At 40.4% G+C, this 23,298-nt stretch overlaps 1 protein-coding gene across 2 annotated transcripts in view; it reads right to left on the bottom strand.

Annotated features, from left to right (window-relative positions):
• Positions 1 to 756: 756 nt before the first annotated feature.
• The window catches only part of TIAM2 (TIAM Rac1 associated GEF 2), a 313,756-nt gene continuing 291,214 nt past the window's right edge, over positions 757 to 23,298 (bottom strand). For both annotated transcript variants that reach the window (XM_086927397.1, XM_086927398.1), the window contains exons 19-27: positions 21,724 to 21,832; positions 21,045 to 21,224; positions 19,095 to 19,213; positions 13,357 to 13,465; positions 12,526 to 12,584; positions 8,961 to 9,066; positions 7,724 to 7,811; positions 5,725 to 5,879; positions 757 to 2,044 (exon numbers count right to left, since the gene is read on the bottom strand). In XM_086927397.1, coding sequence (XP_086783523.1) covers positions 1,413 to 2,044; positions 5,725 to 5,879; positions 7,724 to 7,811; positions 8,961 to 9,066; positions 12,526 to 12,584; positions 13,357 to 13,465; positions 19,095 to 19,213; positions 21,045 to 21,224; positions 21,724 to 21,832 — 1,557 coding nt within the window. In that variant the 3' untranslated portion in view covers positions 757 to 1,412. The remainder of the gene's footprint in view (positions 2,045 to 5,724; positions 5,880 to 7,723; positions 7,812 to 8,960; positions 9,067 to 12,525; positions 12,585 to 13,356; positions 13,466 to 19,094; positions 19,214 to 21,044; positions 21,225 to 21,723; positions 21,833 to 23,298) is intronic.

Here is a 23,298-nt window from a genome sequence, read left to right as displayed (position 1 = left end):
TTTTTCTTTGTTCTAAAATATGGGTGACTGTTAGCACCCCGATTCATGGGTGACTTGCACCCTTTTTAGTGACTTTTTGCAAATTGATACATGGGTTACTGTTGCACCCTTGTTGGTGACTGTTTGCACCTTGATCTATGGGTGACTTTTGCACCCTGATCTAGGAACTTTGTCCTCCTTTTGATAAATAGATTTATATTAGGAGCATGGACACTGGACCTTTATAGCTCCTAGGTCCCCACTCTTTGTTTAACAAACACAACTTCATCTGAGATCTCACGTTTTGCCACATTCAATTGAAATACCTCACATATCCTTTGACCTAGTGGGAAAGCTGTAGCCAGAGGTGGCAATGCAGGACCTGTTCCCTCAATTCCTGCTTAAGGCACAGCCTCAAAGCCCACTACCTGAAGAAAGACTGAAATTTTAAACCATGGCTTTGCAGAGCTTCTGTAGCTGTCCCTCCACCCCACCTGATCCACACACATATGCAGCGGACTGCTGTGCTCCAGGCCTGTGGCAATGATGGGAGGATTGGCAGGCAGCAATGAGAGACAGACTCAGTTGCAGCAAAGAGCACTGCAAGCTACTGCACTGAGCAAGAACAAGCTAGCAAAAAAGTGGAAATGTGGAGCCAGTGCTCTAGTGGTGGGACCACCGCTTTCCAGAGACTTCTTAACTTGTCCCCATTTGACATCTTAGAAGAAAATATACATCACAAGAATAATATGGCATGAGTCAATTATGAGACATAAATAAAATACTCATTCTTTTTTACTGTACAGGTTTGTAAAGAAAATAAACATACAATCAAATGAAAGATTACATTACAAGCTTTTGTATATATACATATAAAGTTTTGTACAAACAGCGTCTTGCAAATTACAAAAAAAACCTGTAAATTCTGCACCTGTAGTGCAGCAGCCACATTGAAATAACTTAATTATGCATTAAATAAAGCAGGAATGAAAATGTTTAGAGGAAATGCCCCATGGTTTGAAAAAAGTTATTTGACATAAGTCTATGTTTCCCGACCTTTTTTTACATAACTTAAAAAAATATTTATTACAAACAGTTTTTCTTTCACTACACAATTTTGATACCTGCTCAAAAGGGAGAACATTTACAGACTACAGCCAACTAAATTATAGTTTTCTTTCTGATCCACAATAAATAAAAAATAACTTAAGAAAGCTTTTACAGCTAATTTTGGCGGAATGTAATAGTGCACAAAACGGAACCATTAAGTAGTATTTCTGCAATGTTCACTGTAAAATACAACAAAAACGCGTGAAGATTTAAGCAAAGTAAGAGGCAAGTTCAAACGTATGATTAGAACTGAGAAGTAAACTTAGAAACGACTTTTCTGATGCATGAAAAAGTCATTGCAAATGCCAATGATGCACAGACAGCTAAGATGAACTATTATGGTCCACAATCTCGTAAAAACAGTCTTCGTTAACCACAGAAGTTAAACTTTGAATACTGAATTCTCTCTCTAAGATAGAGTTCAAATCCATGCTTGTTGTGTCAGACTGACTGTCAAGCGACTGGTGGTGTTCATTCATTGTCAATAATATCTCCTTTCGTTTGGTACTGTTCATTTTTCGCTTGATGGGACAGAAGTGGGCACGGACAAGCTTCGGATGCTCACCTGTCTTGAGATCGCCCTCGCTTCCTGCAAGTGGCTCTTGCTGTGTCCGCACAGCTAGATCCTCTGAGATCCTGAGCCTCTGCAAGTGGACCTCAATGTCATTAGTGGGGCTTTCTTGCCGAGGAACAGCATGGTAATCACCATCATCATCGCTAAGGATGTCCGATTCCTTCAACAAGCTGCTGGGTGGCTCAGAGGGACATTCTGGCAAGTGCTTTTTGGGAGAGGCGGTTGACTCTTGAGTGCTACTCTCTGTTGTGTGGCAGCTGCTGCTTTGCGTGCTGCTGCTTAAGCTGCAGTCATCCGAATCCAACAGATTTCCTCTAATGGTATCATTGTTCCAGTCACTGCTAGAAGAGTGCTTCATCAACTTTAGGGATCTTGTAGAAGCTGAAATAAGAAAGCAGGCATTTGTTGTAGAAAAAGTGTGTATGTGTTGTTTGTTCATGGCAGAAAAGGTCCACAGTTGTACAGTGGCAGTAGATCTTTCGCATTCCCAAAAGGAGACATTTTCGAAATACAAATTTATTTGTAATCCTCAGTTTAACCACAAGATAAGAAAAGTGAATTAAAATAGCACTTAAAAATTAAGCTAATAAAACCTATGTTAAAAAATAAATAGCCATGTTTTTAGTTTACGGAAACATTTGAAATTACATGTTATATCAATGTTAGGACAGCTGAAAGGCAACGTTCTTATTACCTGTCTTCTCATCTTATTCTTGCTATTCTAAATTCCTGAATCGCCTACTCCACTCTCCAACTCTAAAGATTCTCCTATCATGTTTAGTAAATAAAAGGTGACGGATAAAACCGATTTTCAATTGTTAAACGTCAGTATTCAAAATGTAGGGACTGTAGTGACTGGCCCAGGTTCATGCCCCTGGAAGAACATATCAAAAGAAAAGATTGACTTTTCCTGCTGTCACTATGCAGAACGGTAAGCAATAACCCAAGAATTATTTAGAACAACCCTTTTAGTGGGATCATCAAGTCATTCTTAGATTTCTAAAAAACGTGGGTGCAGGATATCACATAACACTGGTATGACTTGCCTTGATTATTGTGCCTCAAGTGTTGTGCATTCACCCATTTATGGAACAAGTCTTTTATATTATTTTTTAGAGCAGTGAAGAGCAGACACCGGTCTACAAGTATCGGTCGGCAGGGTAAGTAAAATCAAAGGAACAGTAGAATGCAACAATTTATAGCCTACCCCTGGCCAACACCCTCCTCCTTTCAAACCCCATACTTGTGATATCCGATTGGCCGGAGAGATTTCATCTAACAGGACTAGAATACCTAACAACCTCAGAAACCTTTGCTTATCTGTTAATCCTGAGGCTCTTCCTGTTCCTCCTTGAGAGCTGTCAATCGCAGCATCCATAGATATCTGGAGTACATAATTGCAATACATTCTGTTGCTAGTATCGTGAGGCACAGTCCATATTTTTTCTCAAAGTCTGGCCTTTCTGCTCCACCGTCATGGAGAACTTTTCTAGGCCCATTATTCCCCATATCCTGTGCAGCCATAGCCTATGGTCCAGGGTTTTCTTCATACCCCAGAGATCCAGGAACGCCTGCTTGGCTGTGCATAGAAGAATTGTGAGGAGCTTCCCTCTTGGAGATGTAAGCAGTATGTGAGTTTGTCATCTACTCAAATAAGGATATATGCTGGGAACATTGATATGGTACAATCAAACATCCTGTCTATTACATTCAATACTTCCTCCCAATATCTAGTGACTTCAGGGCAATGCCAACGCAAGTGTGTTAGTGAGTCAGTTCCACCAAATTGTCACTTTTGGATGTGTTTATGCCACTCGTGGACCTTCTCCAGTTTAAGAGTCCAGTTTGGTTAGAATTTCCTCTATTGCTGCACTGGATGCCATGATCTTTGCCAGCAGGAAAACCACACCCTAATGCCCAATGATCTACCCAGCCCTTCTTCCATCTATTCTGATCTGCAGTTTTCTCAGTAGACTGCCTGTGTAAGATGTGTTCATTTATTCCTAACACAATAGGCGTATCTGCCCTGCCTTAGTGATCAGCCATTCCTCAACTGGAAGAAGGGGCCGTCTGGCTGCTTGTCTGACTGGGGGATGTGTCACCCAGTGGCATACCTGAAAGTATCCAAACTTTTCCCTTTCTGGAACTCCACCTTAAGACACTTACAATGTGTTCTCACAACTAAGCCTGAGTTAGACTTTTTCCTATCAGACCTGCAGGCTCTTGCAGCTGGCTGGAAAATTCAAAGTGATCTAGCTGCTGCCTCAGCAAATGACTCCATATACTTAAAGCAGCTGTCTCCAGAATGCAGACTGTTTATGCCAACAGAGATCGCTGGCAAGAGAAGAAACTTGGTTGAAACAGTATTTTAACATTGATGGTCATGTCAGACGTCTCATTATCCCAGCTGTCGTTTCTTCTGCCAAACAACAACAATCAAATGAAGATCTTGCTGCCTTATAAAGAATGCCCTTGCAATGGCAACTGAAAAATGTATCTGATGAACTGTGAACCAGCGCCTGCCCAGGCTACCATAAATGAGTAATCTGGGGAAATTAAGAAAAATAACAAGCACTGGTTTTAAAAAGTGTTTTTACATTGGATATTGCATACTGTAAGAAGCCACCAACTGCAGTTTATTTTGCTGACTGATAAACTAGGGGACCAGAGTGCCAATACTGCTTATCTCGAGTGAGCTGTAAAGCTTTAAGCGAGCAAATTAACCTTCCTATGTATACGAGCAAATTAACCTTCCTATGTATAAATTTCCTTTGCCAGCTAAAACAGAAAACACTTCTAACCTGGCTAAATGTGGGTACTAAGTGCTACATAACGAACCTAGATATATACTTTTCAATGTTTGGGACAGAAAAACCATGGTGATTTGTGCAGTTTATTTTTTTCATCTGAGACAGATTTATTTTTATTTTTCAGAATTTTTAAGCTCAGCGTTCCCTCATAGTTTATCTTGTGGTGAGATATGGCACACAATTAGAGAACATAATTACTGATATTGGTCAAAATGCTGGGCCTTGGTGCCTTCTGTTTCCAGTGTAATTGCAGCATGTTGGGTGGAGCTCATAGGTGAGATGGGAGTACATTACACCACGTGAGTGGCGAGAATGCAGAATGGCTTGTTTCCCTTCTACACTCCTCAGAATATAAGCTCCTGAAGCAATATCCAGTCATTTGGGAATGGGAAACTAGCTCCTCCGTTTGCTCTTTCAAAAGGATAGCCTGATGGGCAAACTAGCCGGTCTTGAAAATACATCTGACTCCAAAAGGTAGCAAGTGCAATTGCCTTAGCATGGGCGCTGAAGAACAAAGTGTGGAATTTTAAGAATTAGGATACCCCTTGTTAGGCTTATGTTAAGTACTTCTTTAACGACTAAGCAGGGCCCAATTAAAGCAGTAACTACTGTTCCCCGTAACACACCTTGCTCTGGATGTTGAAGGATGTGGTTTGTAATAAATCCTTGTCTTGCCTTCCTAAGTGTAGACTTAAAAATGCATAGCTCATTGTTTTTGCCAGAGGGATCGATTCACAAGCAATAGTTGGTCTGCTGGATTTAAGTGTTGCTAATTCATGCGAATTCCAAGGGGTCGGTTTCCGTCTCCAGGTTGTATTATAGTTTTTTTCTGGAACAACACCATGCAAGACTAGCTGTGAGCCAATTTTAATATTAGAGTAAGCTTCAGAAGAGCTAGATGCTTGAATTTATTTTGACTCACTACTATTATTAGAGCACTAATGTTTAATTTGGACCGAGCTTATGTAATGTCCCAAAACTTTCACTTAAGTCCTGAAAGAGTGTTACATGGTTGGACCAGCGCAGAACCATTTGTTTCCATTCTAAGCTGGATGCAGAGTCACTTAAAATGTAATACATGTTTTGACCCATTAACTTGGTGGGACCATTTACTTGTTAGATTAAACCAGAAGAGTCACTTATTAACACTTTCGCCGACCCTATACAAGCATGACCCATATGAAGCCTACTAACACTCACCAAGATGACCCAATGAGAAGATGTAGCGTTCTACAAAACCACTTTCATTACCTATTTTGGCTGAAACTGGGACTCTGGTCCTCAGTGGTCCATGGCGGTCTTTTGCAGTCTTTTCCCATGGCAAGTCACACTTTATATGCCGTCTGACATTCTCACGCAGAATTGAGCGAATTGCCTTAATGATGCTGGTCTTGCTTTCAGCGTCACTGCGGGAAGCAAAGATACACCCAAATTTGAAAACATATAGTCACAGAAGCAAAGATACACCCGAATTTGAAAACATATAGTCACATACGTGGTCACATTTATTTTACAACAGTCCATCCTCTTGTGCCAATCCATACCTTATGAAGAGTACATTGATACGAGCGTTTTATCAGATTTTCTGTTCTATTTTTAACTATGTAATTTTGTTTTCTCCATTTATGGCAGACATTTTGTGGGAGTGAGACATCAGTGCAGTAGACTGCTATATTTCGTACTGTACAGCGCCTTTTCAGGATATTGGCATTATTACAGTAGAATTATTATGTGTTTCGCTAGCGTTACTTAACTCCTTAAGTATAATAGCACAGCCCTCCAAGGAAATTTACAAGCTGCCAGTCGTTTAACAGTGTGAAAATCTGAGGTATTTGAGAAATTACAGGTAGATTCGACAAAATGGCAGTTGTGCACTCGGGTAACGCACATTCTATGTAAATCAGGGAAGATATAAACATAAATGTAAATTATGAAGCTATTCCAAGAAAACATGTTTCCTGTGTAAATGTCCTGGGAATTGAAATAACATTTCTGAAAGTCAGCATATAATGGTGGTAGTATTAGGAGTCTGTGCTTTATGAATGCTCTTTTATTGTGAAGGTCTTATTATGACTTCAGTGGTGTGGCAAAGGGCTTCCATGCCAGCGCCCGCTGCCACACCGCCAAAGCCATATTGAGACTGCCGCCCAGATTCCGACTGGAATCCAGGTCGAGCGGTCCTGTAGCGACTGGCCCGCGGCGGTGTAGTGCTAAGGTTCGTATGTGAGCCTTAGCAAAAGCACCGCAATGGGAACGCATTTGCACGTTCCCGCAGGCTATAGACCGTCAAGTCCATGTCCTGCAAGAACAGGGGGTGCGTGCATATGACCCCTGCATGCATCCCCCGGTGCAGAGGCAACAGTAGGCCACCTTTGTTTCTTCACCGCCATACTTTTATGGCAGGCTCACTGCCATGAAAATTGTGGCAGTGAGGAAAATCCTAATATGCTTGGCGGTGCTGCAGTAGCACTGCCAGCATATTAGAGACCTCAAACCGTTGCAAGACTGTCAGGAATTGCGGTGCCTGGCGGCAGCAGCAATCCCATGATGGCCCTGCTTGTTATAGTTCATGCCATGCAGGAACTGGGGTGTATGCATTCAGGGGGGCACACCATATGCCCCCTTGCATGCTTCTCCGGGCGCATAGGCAACAGGGGGGCTCCCTTTGTTTCCTCAATGCCACACTTTTCATGGTGGCTCCACTGCCACGAAAACTTAGGCATGAAGAAAACTCCTATTATGCTTGGCGGTGCTGCAGCAGCACCGCCAACGTATTAGGGGCCTCAGATCGCTGCAAGAATGGCAGGGATGGTGGATCCCTGGCGAAGGCAGTGGTCCAGTGGCGATCCAATCGCCCAACTTGTAATAGGGCACTCGGACCACCGGTGAGGCAGCCGCACCGCCACCGTGGCTTTGGCGGTCTGAAACTCATAATAAGGCCCAAACCTTTAGTCCACTGAACTGTCCCAATACATATCTGCAGAATTCGCGTAAACTGCAAACTCTACAAAAATGTAATTAGAAGGAAAATCCCTATTTCAGAATAATCAACAGATGTTTCTTTAGAATATCAGAAAACAAATGTCAATACTGCCAGGAGCTGAGCTATGAGCATGTTTCATAAAGCAGTACATGTTCTGTATCTATTAAAACGATTACAATTGTATTATAATCAATTAGGCATACGTAAAAAATGGTTTATTATTTCTTTCAGTTTAAGTAATATCAAAAAGCATGCCCTGGACATTACCTGCTGCACAGTTGAAAAATTGTCTCCGGCCTTCCCTCGATTTCCGACTTTGTATGGATTAGTTCCCAAATGTAATTATTCTCTGTTCCTGCAATAAAAAGAACACAATCTATTCTAGTAAGGGTATACATCCATGGAAAGCGTATTTCAAAATTTGGGGAGAAGTTTAAAGAGTTCATTGTTTGTAAGTACCAGTTTTACCAACATAAACGTTCTCCCCTCCTTTTGCCCCATCGCCAACAAAAATACAATATGGTGACAGACCAAAAATAAGGTGTCGTTTTCAGCTAATCTTAATTTTTGGCTAACTGCTTGACATGATGAAACCTAAATAAATATGATTTTAAGTTCGTACTCCAAAGGCTGCCCGTCTCATTTTACACTTCTTAACCCCACTTCCCAGAAATTCCTGTACCCTGGGGGATAGTTACTAAAGTTTTGAGTGGGAACCTTCAAGGCGAAAGGTAGTGCATCAAATTACCTACCATTAAATAGACCTGTTTGCACAGTGGAAAACTGCACAGCGCCACCACACGGGTGCCTGAGCAACCGTTAGAAATTCTAGGCCTCCTTTCTTTAGTGTATTTGTGAAGACCCAACAAGAAACATACCAATAAGCCAGCCAATAATTAGGCATATTTTCAATGCAAACCTTTGGGGTGACGTGTTCCTTACAGTGAATGACTATGCCTAAAGGATCATGTCCTCACTTAATAGCCTCTGGCTAAAACACTATGTCCACTGTACTCTTATGGCTACAGTACTGTACTCTTATGGCTGTGTCTCACTGCATGAATAGAGTTGTTTTACTCGATTCAACACTACTTCTCTAATAAGTATTTTACAGTCTTCAACTGCATATTGAACATGCTGCTTTGAGAGGGTGAGAAAGCGTACCTTCCTGAAGCATTATTCACATGCCCTATTATTTCTTCCCCTCATGTTGTCATCCCCCAATGCTATCGGGCATCATACCACACCCTCTAGAGTCTTCTCCAAGATGCCCCTACTACAAACATGCCAACAGGAAACAAGGACTTCAAGGATACCAAGCGGGAAAGGTAGCAGGAAGGCGCCCAAGCTCTACAAAGTTGAAGTGCTCAGAGGAGATACAATTCACCTGATGTGAATTTTAATACTAATGCTCAGAACACAAAGAACAGGGTAAAACCTACAAAGAAAATGTCACTTATTGCAGACTTGTTTCAGCATTACCTATTAATTGAGGCATAATTACCTGCTGCATTCCCCAGCCTGACTTGAAGCGCAGATAAAGGAATCAGCCAACGAAATTTGAACGGATCCAGATCACCATGGATATGTGCTGCTCGGGGATTCACATGCTGCAAAGAAGAGCAAAAGAAGCAATTCATATATTTTTAAGTAAAAATATTCAGGAACAACCTTCAACAATCCCATTGTACTTTTATGGATATAACAAGGTTAGGCAAATTTGCAGCTGCTTTGCAAAAAAAAAGAGAAGCAATCCGCTACCAGCAGTACAAGAAGGTGATAAAAGTGAACAGATTTTATTCAACAGGACAAGAAGGTGGTAAAAGAAGGCACATTTTCTTGAAATCGCTATGTGCATGTGGAAACTTCATATTCAGGGGATTCATTTAGGATTTCTTTTTTTTTTAGAAATCCTGGGGATATTTACGAGATTTGTGACATAGGGCAGCACAGCAAGTTACCTTGCTGCGCTGCCTTGCGCCACAGGGCAAGGGCAGGAATGCACTTGTTTCGATCCAATACGGTGCAGTCCTGACCTTTTCCCTGCGCTGACGCCGTTTTGGCAGCCTAGCACCAATGCAGGCAGGTTTGGTAAATCTGAGAATACATCAAAAACCATGGGATATGCTTGGGAACACCCACCACAAACCCAAGGGACACCTACCTTGCGCAGAGTAATGCAGTGCAGCGATTTGTACTGTGTTGTATTACTTTATATTTTTTAATCCATTCAAAGCCAAGCAAAGCGGCTTTGTGTAGCTTCATAAGTATGACTTCGAGGTTTGCATCATGCATGTACCGTGATGCGTGGTGCAAGCATGACGCAAAGCTCTCATAAATATATCCCACAGTTTCAATATTTACTTTAAAAAAAAGTTAATATTGACAACACAGTTTTCATGTTACAGCAAATGTCTGTTAAGCTTCCACCATATGATGCATGTACACATTATAACAACAAGGTAAGTGAATTGCATTAGTTTTGTATGCATTGTTGTGCAGTTCGTGATAACAGTTACAGGATTTACTGTGCAGCCTTCAACTATGTATAGAAATATGGAAGGGGGAAAGAAAAGAAATAAAAAAAGAAAAGGACAATCAAATGAGGAACATTAAACGAGTCAACAACTTAAGAGCTCTATAAGAGACAGATAGTAAGATATGGAGACATCACACGTTCTCCTTACAGGCGCAGTAGGGACCGGTACAGCATTCTAGCATGTGTGTGTACGAATTCATAGGTGTGCCAAGTTTGTGAGACTGGTGTTTACTTTACATGCCACATGAAAGAAAGAAGAAGGGTGAGAGGGTTGCTGGAGGTGGGCCATTTGGACGACTGCGCACAGGGGGTGGGCTCTATCAGGCGGTGTGTGGAAGTGTTGCGAGGATGGTGAACGCTGCAGTTTCAATATTTACTTAATTGTACATTTCCATATTTTTTTTAAAAAACGAATACAGATTTGAATGTGCTGGCTTTATTCTATGGATATCTTTTAATGTAGAGATGGAAGCTGTTTTGCAGTTTTAGCTTCAAATGACTAACATGTCTGAAAACCATTTTGGACTTTCAGGAACATGCAGTTTCCTCAACCTTTCTTGTAATGAATTGATCGGTAACAGAAATAATTTAGATAGCCTAAGAATTTGAAGGTAGGCACTGTCTACTTACTGAATGAGTTTATTGGGCTTATTTTTCAGTTGCAATCTTCACTACTATATACTTCACACTCTGCAGCCATGCAAGGTGGCGTGATTCATTCAAAAGGGGCGGGGTTACAGAGTGGCACCGAATATGCAAATCAACAGACTGAAGAATTGTTTCTGGTTAGCAAGCCTAGCACTAATGTAGACTTATTTTGCAATTCCAATTGTTAAATATTTATACAGTTAAAGGAAGGTAATTACAAAAGTTCATGGCAAATTCCCAGGCCTATCCCAATATAATATGTACAAAGTGTTACACAATGATATTGAGTTTTATATATGCCCTGCCAAAATACTGTATCCTGAATATTGACTACCACAATATTGAGACGGTCACTGTCTGAGCCATTACAATATATTTGTTCAAGGCACGTATAAGTGGAGTTAGCAATAGTAAAAAAAAAAACAGTCACCCGTATACACTTACACTCATAATACTGTGGTAGTTGATATCCTAAATAAGGTATTTTTGTTTGACGTTATTTTTTTAATCAATGTTTTGGCATACATCCCCTGCAAAATAGGTGGCCATCAAGTTCTACTGCTCTGGAATGTTTCCACCATTGCCTCATAAGAAGGCAAGCAAAGGCATTCGGGTACCTTTGATTACTACGTTTCCATCTTAGCTCTGCCAAAAGCATTTCAGACAGCAGGCCTCCCTTCAGAAATGCCAGCACAGCCTCTTCTAGGTCTATTACCTGCTGAACACACAGAATTCTACTTCTACTAGTACTCTCACTGCCCTCATTAAAGATGTGCTGTGCCTGCCCTGCTGTTTACACAACTATACATCAGCTTCGGCAAGTTGGAGCAGAGCTTTATCAGAGATCCTGACTTTAATCTGAGAAGCGTAAGCTGCATGCCATACTTTTGAAGGCATGAAACATGCGGATACTTGACATTGCACTAGGTAAAATGTATTTTAGCTAATAAACCAATCTATGTATTTAGCAACGTTATGTAAAAACGTAGGTTTTTAATGTTACCTTATTAGGAACAATGTGTACATATTTTATTTTCAACTTGTTCCTAACATAGACTTGCCAATGCTCCTCTCCTTAATACTTCAGATGGATGCAATTTTCCCTGACAGTGCTCCCTGCCATTCGTGAATCACTTCACAAGTGAAGAAATATTAGAAAAACTGAAATAAAACTAGTGGCAGTAGCTACTCACCTAGAAAAGCTAGGCTGGAAACTAATATCAGCTCTGGCAAAACGTTCTACACAATCCCTCTCTGCTGGAGGCTGCTTGTAGAATGGCATTAGAATGTGTCCTTTTCAGTCAAGCCCATAGTGTGATGAAAGTAGGGCAGTGAATCGCACCCGGACTGTGTGCTGCATCTCACATTAACAGGACTAACCAGTGGACACTCTCTGGCGTAATATTTAAGGAAACTGTAAAGATTTTACCACAGAAAATCTCAATGGCATAGCAAAGGTACCACAGGCTGAAAAGCAGGTAAGCAAAATGGAAACCCTTGCCCTGTCTAACCTGTGAAAGACAGCGGTAATTGTGCGGCAAAGGGCTCCTCACATCTCTAAACCCCACTACCACTGCACCTGCTCCACAAATGATAGCCACACCCATGAATATTCTCCAAAATTGAAATAGTCTCTAGATTTATATAAGTTTAGGTGTTTGATTTTTCTTAAGTTGAGACTTTGCTACCCTGTGAGGGAGGGATACAAATTGTGGGTTTCCAAATAAGTTACAAGAGAGAAACAACAGATTAAAAAATTTAATTTTAGCATATATTGTAACTACGATAGTACAGTAGGAATAATAAAAAAATGAAGTCACATAATTGTGGTACGTTTCTGTATTTTATTTGCAAATATAATAAGAAGTAAGTCTCAACTTACCGATTTTTTCTTCATCTTGCAGCTTTCCTTGTATACCAGAATGACTGCTCTCTTAAAAACTGGAAAAAACGTGTTTACATATATTAATCAATGACTTTATACATTATTGTTTTAAGATACACAAATAATTCGTAAAATTATAATGGAAACGCACCTATATTGAGGGAAAATGCCCTTACTTCCTGCAACTACAACTTAGAAACCAAAACAGTCCTTCTCCAAATTTTACATACAGGAGGCTTTGTGCACTGAAGGCTTGGTTTCTACTGCCAAGAAAACTGCAGGAAAAAATGCTCCAACCCAGGCATTTTAACAACAACATTTCCAAACACGTTAGCTAAAAAGTGGTAGATGATTTTGAAGTCTGTTCTGAAGGCAAGCCAATGATGTATTCCTATATCATAGTATCTAAAGTACCTAGACCAGGCCAGTTCCACATTCCTTCAACATGTAAAGCACCATAAGTAAGGCTGTAAGTAATATTTATTACGCTGCCTACATACTTCCCTGTTTTCCTTATGCCCAAACAACTGAATAACTTCTCACAGGAAAGTTGTTTGAACAGAGATGGGTTGCTGTGAGGCTAGATAGGTGCCAAGTGCATAGAGCCCTTTAGATACAGATACCATTCAGTTTGCATTCTAATGAAATCTCACTCTTCGTAAGTGCAAAAGGCTTCAGGTGATAGGTCCAGGGTACCAAGGTTTACCTCTCAACCACAAGGGACCCCAAACCTAGCAAACAACCTTTACATGGTTAATGAATTGTGCCTGTACTGGCATTCAGTCAACCAATACTTTTTGTAGCAGTAGTACCACTATCTAAACTTACCAAACACTGTTAGATCAAGGTCTTTTCTTGCTTTGCCAAGCGACGGGAAGGAGTTCAGCCAGGAAACTGTTGCATACATCAGAAGTTCTCCCATTGACAGTTCTGTCACCTAAATTGCATGGAAGGGATGCACACAAAAAAGTACTAAGATAACGTATTTTAGACATTTGTCTTACAGTTTAGTAGCAGTATTTAGCTCATCAGACGCTTGTGGTATAAATTACAAATTCGTTTTTGAAATTCACATTTTGAAATAAGACAGAAGGCCGAGTAGCAGTCCAAAGTCATTCATTTCATACATTTGGGAAAAGGCATGCAGCTATGTTACAGTTCCTTCTTAATGTCATCACAAAATGTGAACTAGTTTAACACCATTTATCGAAAATATGATCTTCAGATTTAACCAAGTGATGACTGTCAACTGATTTGATAAAGATTTTAAAAAGTATGCGACACTTTCCTTGAAGGCTGTATCTCTGCTACTATAAATATTTCCGCCAATTTTCTTTGTGACCGCAGTTGTCACAGTAGAGTTTATGCATCTACTAGAGTGTATGCGTCTACCCTGAAGTTTTGGGACATCTTTGAGTTTTGTGGCTTTGTTACTTTATGAGTCACAGTGTGCACAACTCAGGGGTGTGTCAATGCCATTCTCATTACTTAAAACATGGACAAAAGATAACAAGGGCGCATATATATATATATATATATATATATATACGCTTCACAGTCCTGCTCTGTTTTCTGCCAAAGGAAAAGATTTCCGTAAACAACCAACGGAACCCACAGGTACAGACCACTCCACAGCGCAGGATTATAACTTCAAAGGTGGTTTATTTTCTCGCAATTGCCAGCATGACGCGTTTCGGTCACGACACGGTGACCTTGATCACATGCCAGACAGAACCAATAACATTGCATATATAGGGCGCACAATTAACACAAAGAAGGGGCGTGTACAAACATAGAAACTGAAAAAACATGTAAGTTGCAGTTCACCCAGATAAGAAAACAGACCCGTATTTACAAATGTAAAAATTATTTACAACGTAAATAACAAATGCAAAAGCATAATAAATTATCATGATGTATAAAAATACCATATCTACAAGCTGAAGGTTTTCTAAATTCATAATACCTTTATATACAGCGTAATATACAATTTTGTGTTGGTATTAAATCCAGGGTCTACAGGATAACAGTGCAAATCTATATGAGTCTGATATGTACAATTAACGTTGACCTTCAAAGATGTTAAAGTGCTAGTGCTGACTCTATAAGACCCTTAAGTGCAAACACACGTGCAAAGTGTAAAGTGCCAAGTGCAAATTCAGCCAAAAGTAAGAGGCAGATCCCTGCCCCTTAAGTAACTCATATGCAGGCGGCTGATATTATAAAAGAAAAAAAGGGGGACTTGGGGGGAGGACTCAAGAAAGACCATGTTACGCCTATTAGGAGGTTTACATGACATGACACCATCATTTCAAACTACCTATACCCCTTTACACAAAGTGTAAATGTGTAGACTCATGGACAAGGATCCCATATCTATATTGGAAACGACTTGTGAGGAACCCAAAATTAGGACATAGTGCCCTTATTATCCCCACATTATGATACAATATGCTGTAAACTGTATAATTCAACCCAGAACAGCACAGTATATATATATATATATTATCTATATGTATGTATATTTTGCAGAACGTTGGGTTCCCCAATAAGAGTACAGAGCACTTAGAAGACTCCACCTAATCTACAACTAGTTTTCAGGTATAACTGCTTTCCATATACTAAAATAAAAGACTGCCTGAGAAAATAATTTTCCTTTCACTGCAGAAATAAATAAATAAATATGTTACTTATTGAAAATTGCATAAAAAAGTTAACTATGGGTTTGTCTCATGATGGTGCGCCTCCTACCCGTTCACCCCATTGTGTGCAAGAAAACACAAAGCTTGTTTCTTTCCAGCATTTTCCAAATGTAATGCTTACTCTTGCAGATGACATTTAGGGGCAGTTTTTTTCGTTCCACAAAAAATTAGGCCAAACAGTAGTATATAGATTTTTTAAAGTGCTGAAGAAAATTGGAAAAATGCAACATAGAATATCCAGGACTGGCTGAATTAATACTTTAATTTCATGGTATGCGTAGACGAACTGCGATGCAATTCTGCCAAATTTAGCAAATTTGCTTTCACCTACCATGGAAGAAAAAAAAAGTGAATGGCAGCTGGTCATTATGCCCACAATCCATTAACTCCCTGGTTTGTCAGTAGTACATGTAGGCCCAGATGTATAACCATTTTTTTCCGGTTGCAAAATGGAAATCAACCCCTTTTGAGACCGTAAAAACTGTGGTGGTATGTACAAATACTATTTTGCGAGTCACTGATTCTCAAAATAGCATTTGAGACTTGCTATTAGGAAGGGGCGTGCCCCAAGGGCATCCCTTATTAATAGTGACTCCAACACTAATGAACTATTGTTTGGCGACTGCATTTGCAGTGGCAAAACACTCGCTGTTTACCACCAACTTCAACTAGGGGTAAACCACTCGCAAACAGGAAGGGGTCCCCAGGGGACGCCCTTCCCTCGGTGAATGGGTGCAAAAATATTGTTCAAGAGCAGGTAGTGGTTAGGACCACTGCCTGCCCCTAAAAAATGAAACTGAAACGTTTCATTTTTCTTTTTTAAATGCATCCCGTTTTCCTTTAAGGAAATGGTGGTCTGCGGACCCCAGCAGGCCACCATCCTTGTGAGTGCTAGTCAATCCCATTGGGGTCACAAATTGCACTTGCCTCCTGAATATTGATGAGGCATGCAATTTGCGACCCCATTGGGAATGTCAAACAGTCTAAGACACTTTTGTACATTCAGTTTAGCGAGTCGCAAATTGCGAGTTGCAATTCTGCGCAATGTGCAACTGGCTAAACTGAATGGTCGTACATTTGACCATTAGTTTCACCCAGCAAAATAAGGTCCAGGCAGATCCACAAGAACCATAAAATTAATGCATGGGCAGTTTTTGTTGTTCTCACTGTAACTCATTTTGTCAAGAAGAACCAAACATAGTGCATGAATTCCATGAAAATCCCAACATTTGACAGTATCTCAAGTTTGCATGCAGGTTTATTTGAATAGAATTTGTTGCCAAATTTTGTTCCAGTAGAGTATTGAAAAAGCTAGTGTTTTTCACCAATTTCAATAATTTGTGAAATACATTACCGCATCCACCGAATATATTAACAACGGTTAAAGGGATGTTATAGTTGGGTGAAAATGTCAGTTAAAACATTCAGTTTTAAACTAACAAAACCACTGAAATTAACCTGTTATAGTAATCTTAAGTAACTATAACTATAGCCCTATAGTAACCATAATTTGCACCCACGCTATGCAGTTAGCCATCAATGATGTCAATTCAAATGTTAAAGTGATGCTATCAATGATTTCATAGAACATGTATTTGAGCGATTCAATATGTGAGGTCATAAGCAGTGTGTGGCGAGGGTGCGACCCAAGAGATTTAGTGGATTTTTTTCTAATGTTTCTAGGGGACTGCTGCTCTCCCGGCGCCCTCCGCAACATTAAAAAAAGGCATGGTGGCACACCTCCCTCCCAGGATTGCACTGTAATAATAAGTGTGGGACTGTGCATTTATTAGCATTATTGCTCTAAATAAAGTGTTATTGGGCTACAGTTCATTTAACCGCCATAGCGCATATAGATGAGAATTTGTTTTTAGCTCTCTAACTATTACTGCAATAGTGAATGCATAACGTAGACCATATTGCAATCAGCTACTGATCAAAGTGGCCCCTTACATAGTGTATATGATGTATTAAAAAGAAGGGGGCATATTACCAACGAGTAGCGATATTTATCACTAACTAGGCTTTGCAACAATTTTTTTATTGCTAAGCATCGCCGGAAATTATCGCTGAGATAACTTGCTATTAGCAATGTTTATCTCCAAAGCAATAATTTTTCTGGCGATAGCGTGAATATCGCTGAGAATACAGCGATATTCACGCATTAGCGACAAAATGCTCTTAGCCATGTTATCCACCTCCCATTGGATAACATGGCTAAGAACTGGTCTGAGAAGGCGTTAGTTTTTGGCGATAGCGAGAATATTTCCATCTCTACGCCCGCCTTGCTAATAGGCGATAGCGACGTTAGCAACTGCTTTCAGTCTCTAACAGGTTGGGTACGCCCACTTTGCATGTCATTAGCGATAAATATCGCTGACATGCAAAGCGGGCCCCAAACCGCTCGCTATCGCCTAAAAGCTGTCGCTAACATCAGTTAGCGACAGCTTGCTAATAGAGCGATAGAATTATCACCGCTTAGTGGCCGAAAACGGCAGCTAAACCGGTGATAATTGCCTATCGCCCCCTTGGTAATATGCCCCAAGATCATTATGCGGTCAGAGGAATTAATTTATAATATAACTGGAGACACAAAATAGCGGATTACTTTTACACACGGATTACACAGGTCTCAAGAACAGTCGCAACTTGCGCCGGCCTTATGCGCTCACTGCGCAAAGTCTTGCCTCTACTTCCATCCTCCGCCAGAGCACTAGTAGTCAGGTGTACTATTCTTAGTCGCCTTGACTACTGCAACGCCCTGCTGCTTGAATCTCCTGCGACACTACTGGACAGACTCCAACGAGTCCAGTCGGCAGCAGCCAAACTGGCTCTGGGATGGACTAGGAGATCCTCGGCCACCGCTGCACTGGCCAAGTTGCATTGGCTGCCTTTGAGGCAACGCATTGCCTTCAAGGCCCTTTGCCTGGTCTTCAAGGCACTACATGGAATAGGACCCAGACCTCTTCAACGCCTGTTCTCCTGGTATACCCCCACCAGAACACTCAGGTCCACAACTGCCTGCCTCGCGAGAGTGCCCAGATGTAAGAAGGCCAGGATGGGAGGAAGATCGTTCAGAGTAGCTGCAGCCAAGCTATGGAACAGTCTACCTGTCGACATTCGCCATATCCCCCATCTCCTCCCATTCAGGAAACGTATCAAAACATGACTCTTTCCCCTGTCCCTATAAAAACCGGCCAGTCCCAGTCCACCCCCGTCAATAAACCACAAGAGTACCTACCAGCGCCAGGGTACCTGCCAGGTGACAGTCGCGCTTTATAAATATTTTAAATAAATAAATATAAATAATTATATTGATGAACTGATATTAGATTGATCATTTTTGATTATATATTGTAATAGCAATTGTAAACCCAATGCTTTTTCCTTTCAGATTTTTTTTAAAAAAATGTGTACATTAGTGTCTTAGCAATAAGAAACTTCACACGGTAGACAGGTGGTACGTTAACATACCGCCTTTCTGGAGGCTCCATCTGACAAACACTGTGGTAGTCATGATGCCCAAGCAGACACGTTTAGCTAGAAATGATCTCACCCTAACTCATGTTGCAGACTGATTGTTTACCTCCAATACTCCCAGACAGAAAAACATGTTTCTGTAAGATGTATTTGAAATATAAGCAAATGAATGGAACCAATGAATGAGAGCAAGAGAGAAAGAACATGATGGTCCTGTCCCTGGCAAAATAAGAACCACATTCCACATCATTAACTTGACTTATCAAACACAGGAAAAACACAGCAAGTGACACATTATTACATAAACACTAAAACTAGCCCCATAAAAATAAGAACGTAATGAATAGAAATGTTGGACTTCTTGCAACAAACCAAACTGTTTACCTCTTTTTCCGCTCCACTCTGTTCGGCAACAAGCTGGTCAAACACTGTTCCATAGTCTTCGTATATCTTCTGCATCTCGTTGATGTGGCTGGCAACCTTTTCCATCGCCTTCTGGGCTTCTGAAAGAGTGTAAGCACACAATTCACTTGAGAGTTGTACATAACTAGATGAGACTAACGTTTGATTCAAATAAACTATACTTGTTTGTGTATATTCATGAAGCTTTTACAGGGATAAACAATGAAAACTATGTTTAAATTTCTTTTTATTAAACTAAAATATTTCTTTGACTTCTGCAATGGTTTACTACAGAAATGGCGAACACTGACTTGGAAGGTTAAAGGACAATTAAACCTTAATTTGCCACTACAACGCAAATTGGCGTGGGAAGTCATTACACAATAAACGTAGCATGTGCCAAATTTACTCGACTCTCACCTTCCTGAAAATGTTGCTTTTTAAAAAGAAACAAAATATTGATTGCTTACCATTTCCTCTACTGCCAAATCCTTGGATTGTGTTTTGCTTGTCAACCCTTTCCTCGGCATGTTAAGTGTTACCTTGAATTGACTTCTGCAACTATTATACTGTTCATTTTTCTTATGAATTTAAATGAAATACTATTGCCTTACGTTTCTCCTTACTGATATTCTCTACTGTAACACTAATTATATTTTCTAATACTTCAAGTGAAATGATTAGAATGAATACAATTAATTCAAATTAACTTAAAAGTAAATGTTTTATTTTAATGACATTGGTTTAGGATTATTCTGCCTGCCTCCACAGTCACTTTAAAAGTTTAGGTAACAGACCTATTTATTCATAGTTTATGACCAATATGTAATACAAATCTTATTAAAAACATTTGCAACATTATTAAATGCAATTTATTTATCTGTTTGTACAAGGATGGAGGAGCAAACATACCCTTCTTATTGCATTTTTTTAAACACAATCCTAAAATATATGACCGCTTCCCATTAAAAACAAAATCTCAAAAGGACAATCTGCTACAAATGGTTTTTGTAATAATTAAGGAACTTCAATTTTTTAAAATTTTATTAAAACAATGCAGCAATGTTCAAGATCAATGGGAAACACTGAATACAAAAACACTAGACAACACTGCAGTTGTTATTACTCATGGAAATATTTCTAGACAGAACTAACATAGTTCTGTAACTTTAATGACTGGATTACAAGTCAGGCGGAACAAAATTAACGCATGCTTGCATACATTAATTTTGTTCCACCTGATTTGTTAGTGGTTAGGATTTTCCACACCTATATTTACTAACTGTAAAATAACATGACACGATTTTTCCTGCATGCAATTAGGGCTGTAGGCCTGGCACTGCGGCGGTTTTACTGATTGTGTGCATCAAAATCAGCAAAGTAACATGCAATAACGAGTAAAAAAAAACATGGAATGGGAAATTACCATGTGGGGCTGATTCTATGTGGTTTGACCGCATACATTTTCCACCCACCCTAAGAAGTGGTAAACGTATTGGAGCTAATGAATGGGAAGGGGGAGTAGGGGACGGAAGTTTTTTTCTTTTTAAGCAGAAGAAAGCACAGTATCCATTACCCATGTTAGAAAAAAAGCAGCATTAGGCTTGGTTGCAGCTGCAGGCAAATAGTCCGGTCATTTTTAAGGTTAGGTTGTTCCACACCTGCTAAATCCGGGTGCAGAAAAACCTAACCACTAATAATCAGGCACAGCGAAATATACACAAGCATGCAGGCATTAATTTAGTTCCGCCTGACTTGTAGTATGGCTGTAAGTGCTATAGGAACAAAATCCCACGTCAATGGGAGGCTACAGAAAGGAGAAGAACATTAACAACAAACTCAGAGTATCATGTAAGTACTGGACAAATGCTCCTAGGTGTGCAGTGGATATCAATGGACATTTCAATCCCTATTCAGAAGAGGAAGCCATACCTGTCAGGTGATAGTGTTCCACACTCTCAATGTCTGTCAGGGACACCAGTTCTTTCAAGAGCAAGGGATACTTCAGCACTCGCTGGACTGGCTTTATTAGGTATGACTCTAGCGTGGATGAATGCTGCTTCGTCGGATTGCGTGCATCCAAAAATGCCTTAAAAGCACTGTCTGTTTTCGCTGAGGATGAAAAGGAACAGGACTCAGGATCACAATGTGTGCTCAGTACTCAATCGGTTGAAAACATTTTTGTACAAAGTATGGAAGAACCTTTATGGTAGCCCAGGAGTGGGAAAGGGAGATCCCTGATTCCCAGGACTTTTTAGAAGAATAAGGTGACGGAAAATGCATTACCATTGTAGAAGAACTATGTTAATGTTCTCAAAGATTCTCACCGGTTAGTATATCCCATTCAACACCTCATATGGTTGATATGGAGGCCAAGAGGTGGCATACTAACAAAACGACTTCAGAAACCAAACAAGTACAATATCTTGAAAATAAGTAATCTACAAGGCTGCTTTCTTTGTATGGAGATCTATTAGATCAGAGCGCACAGAGCCCACACCCAAAACTAATTAGCACATGTGACACATCTGCCTGCCTCTCTCCTTCCCTACCCTGACACAGGGCGAAAAGAAAACTTTAAAGTCAACGATGAACCTATGAAAATGTTTACCTCTTTCCAGAACTTTTTGCACCTTAATATGGTTTGAGCAGAAGCCGCTGTAAAGTTTGAAGTGGTCAGCATAGTACAAGAAGGATCCACCAAGGGAAAACAGCAGTTTCTACAAAACACAAAAATAGGAGAAAGTATCAGACAAGTGATGGGAAAAATGGCAAACAAATCAACTGTATGACAATACTTGAACTCCTACTCCATGTAGGGCATATGCCCCTTCTAAAAAAAAGTCTGAAAATATTACAATTGCAGTACTAGCCATGCAGTGACAGCCTAATACCAAGAAGATAAATTAACAATGGGGGTGATTTAAAGTTTGGAGGAGTAGGAACACTTCCATCAATCAGCAGTGCTCGTGCCCTGACAATTCTGCAGTTTCCTTGATCTATCTATTTAAGAGTTGGGTAAGTGCAGGGTTTCCACTAGTAGGACCAGTTGGGTTAGCTGGCATAAACGCTTGACCTGGTGGCCCGTACACTACTGGGCAAACAGGGCATACCATAAGGTCGCTCTGCCCTAATTGGACAGGTTGGGGTGGCCAGCACTCTTTTTTCCTACTGTGGACTACCATGCCTGCATACCCGTTCCTTTTAGAGAAAACAGCCAATGGATCCCATGCGCAGGATGAAATTCCCTGAGCATCAAGTTTATCTCTATCTTGTTTTCTGAAAAGAAACTCTAGCTTTGGGAGTTTGTTTTCAGTCAACAAACTACTTTACGAGCTGGCCAATCAAACATGGTGCCCGCTCTGTAACGCTAAGGGTCTTGCTGGGAGACGCCAGCACTTGTGGCATCAGGGAAGGCACAGAGATCTCCGTCTGCCAGGCATGGATCTCTAAATATGGTGGGCGGTTCGCCCTCAGATAAGGCTACAGCCCCTCTGACATGCATTACCACATGAAAGAAAAAGAGACTGTTATTCTTTGCTCTTGTGACAACATGAAAGCAGTTACAAATCTCATTTTATAAAGTAAAACGTTTGCATTTCTTTAAACAATATTATTAACCGCTTAACTGTGGCGTGATTTCCGCCGCGATGTGGCGGTTTGAAAGAAAGGGCGGGCCGCATCAGTCAAAGAACATGCGCAGCACTACCGAGGTAATGCTTGCGACGGCCGTTGGCCAGCGCGCGCAGCGAAGGGGTAAAGACCGTGTGTGCAGTAAGTGATGCGGAGCTCACATCAATGAAAAACAAAGCATTTGTTCAAAAGTGTAACAGCCCATTAAGGCAAATGTAATTTCAATATCTAGAACTGTGGTGGAATAGATACAAAATCCCTAAATACCAGAGGCCTGATTAAGAATGTTTTTTCTGTGAGTAGGTGTGACGTATGTGGACCTAATGCTGAATTTGTAATGGGGAGTCACAGCTACACAAGGAAAAAACATTTGTAACTTATTGCCTACAACTGAAATCACAGGAAATTATAGCTCTAGGTTAGAGGAAAGAGGGAGGCCAAGGAAAATGGTTGTTCTTTTCACATGATATGCTACTTAAAAACCCTTGTAGAGGGACATGATCCAAGCCCAGATCTAAACTTGGCTTTTCCTATCCCCCTAGACAGGCTCTCC

The sequence above is a fragment of the Lissotriton vulgaris genome, chromosome 6 (assembly GCF_964263255.1).
Source record: "Lissotriton vulgaris chromosome 6, aLisVul1.2, whole genome shotgun sequence".
Taxonomy (NCBI): Eukaryota; Metazoa; Chordata; class Amphibia; order Caudata; family Salamandridae; genus Lissotriton; species Lissotriton vulgaris.
This window is presented reverse-complemented; position numbering and strand designations above follow the sequence as displayed.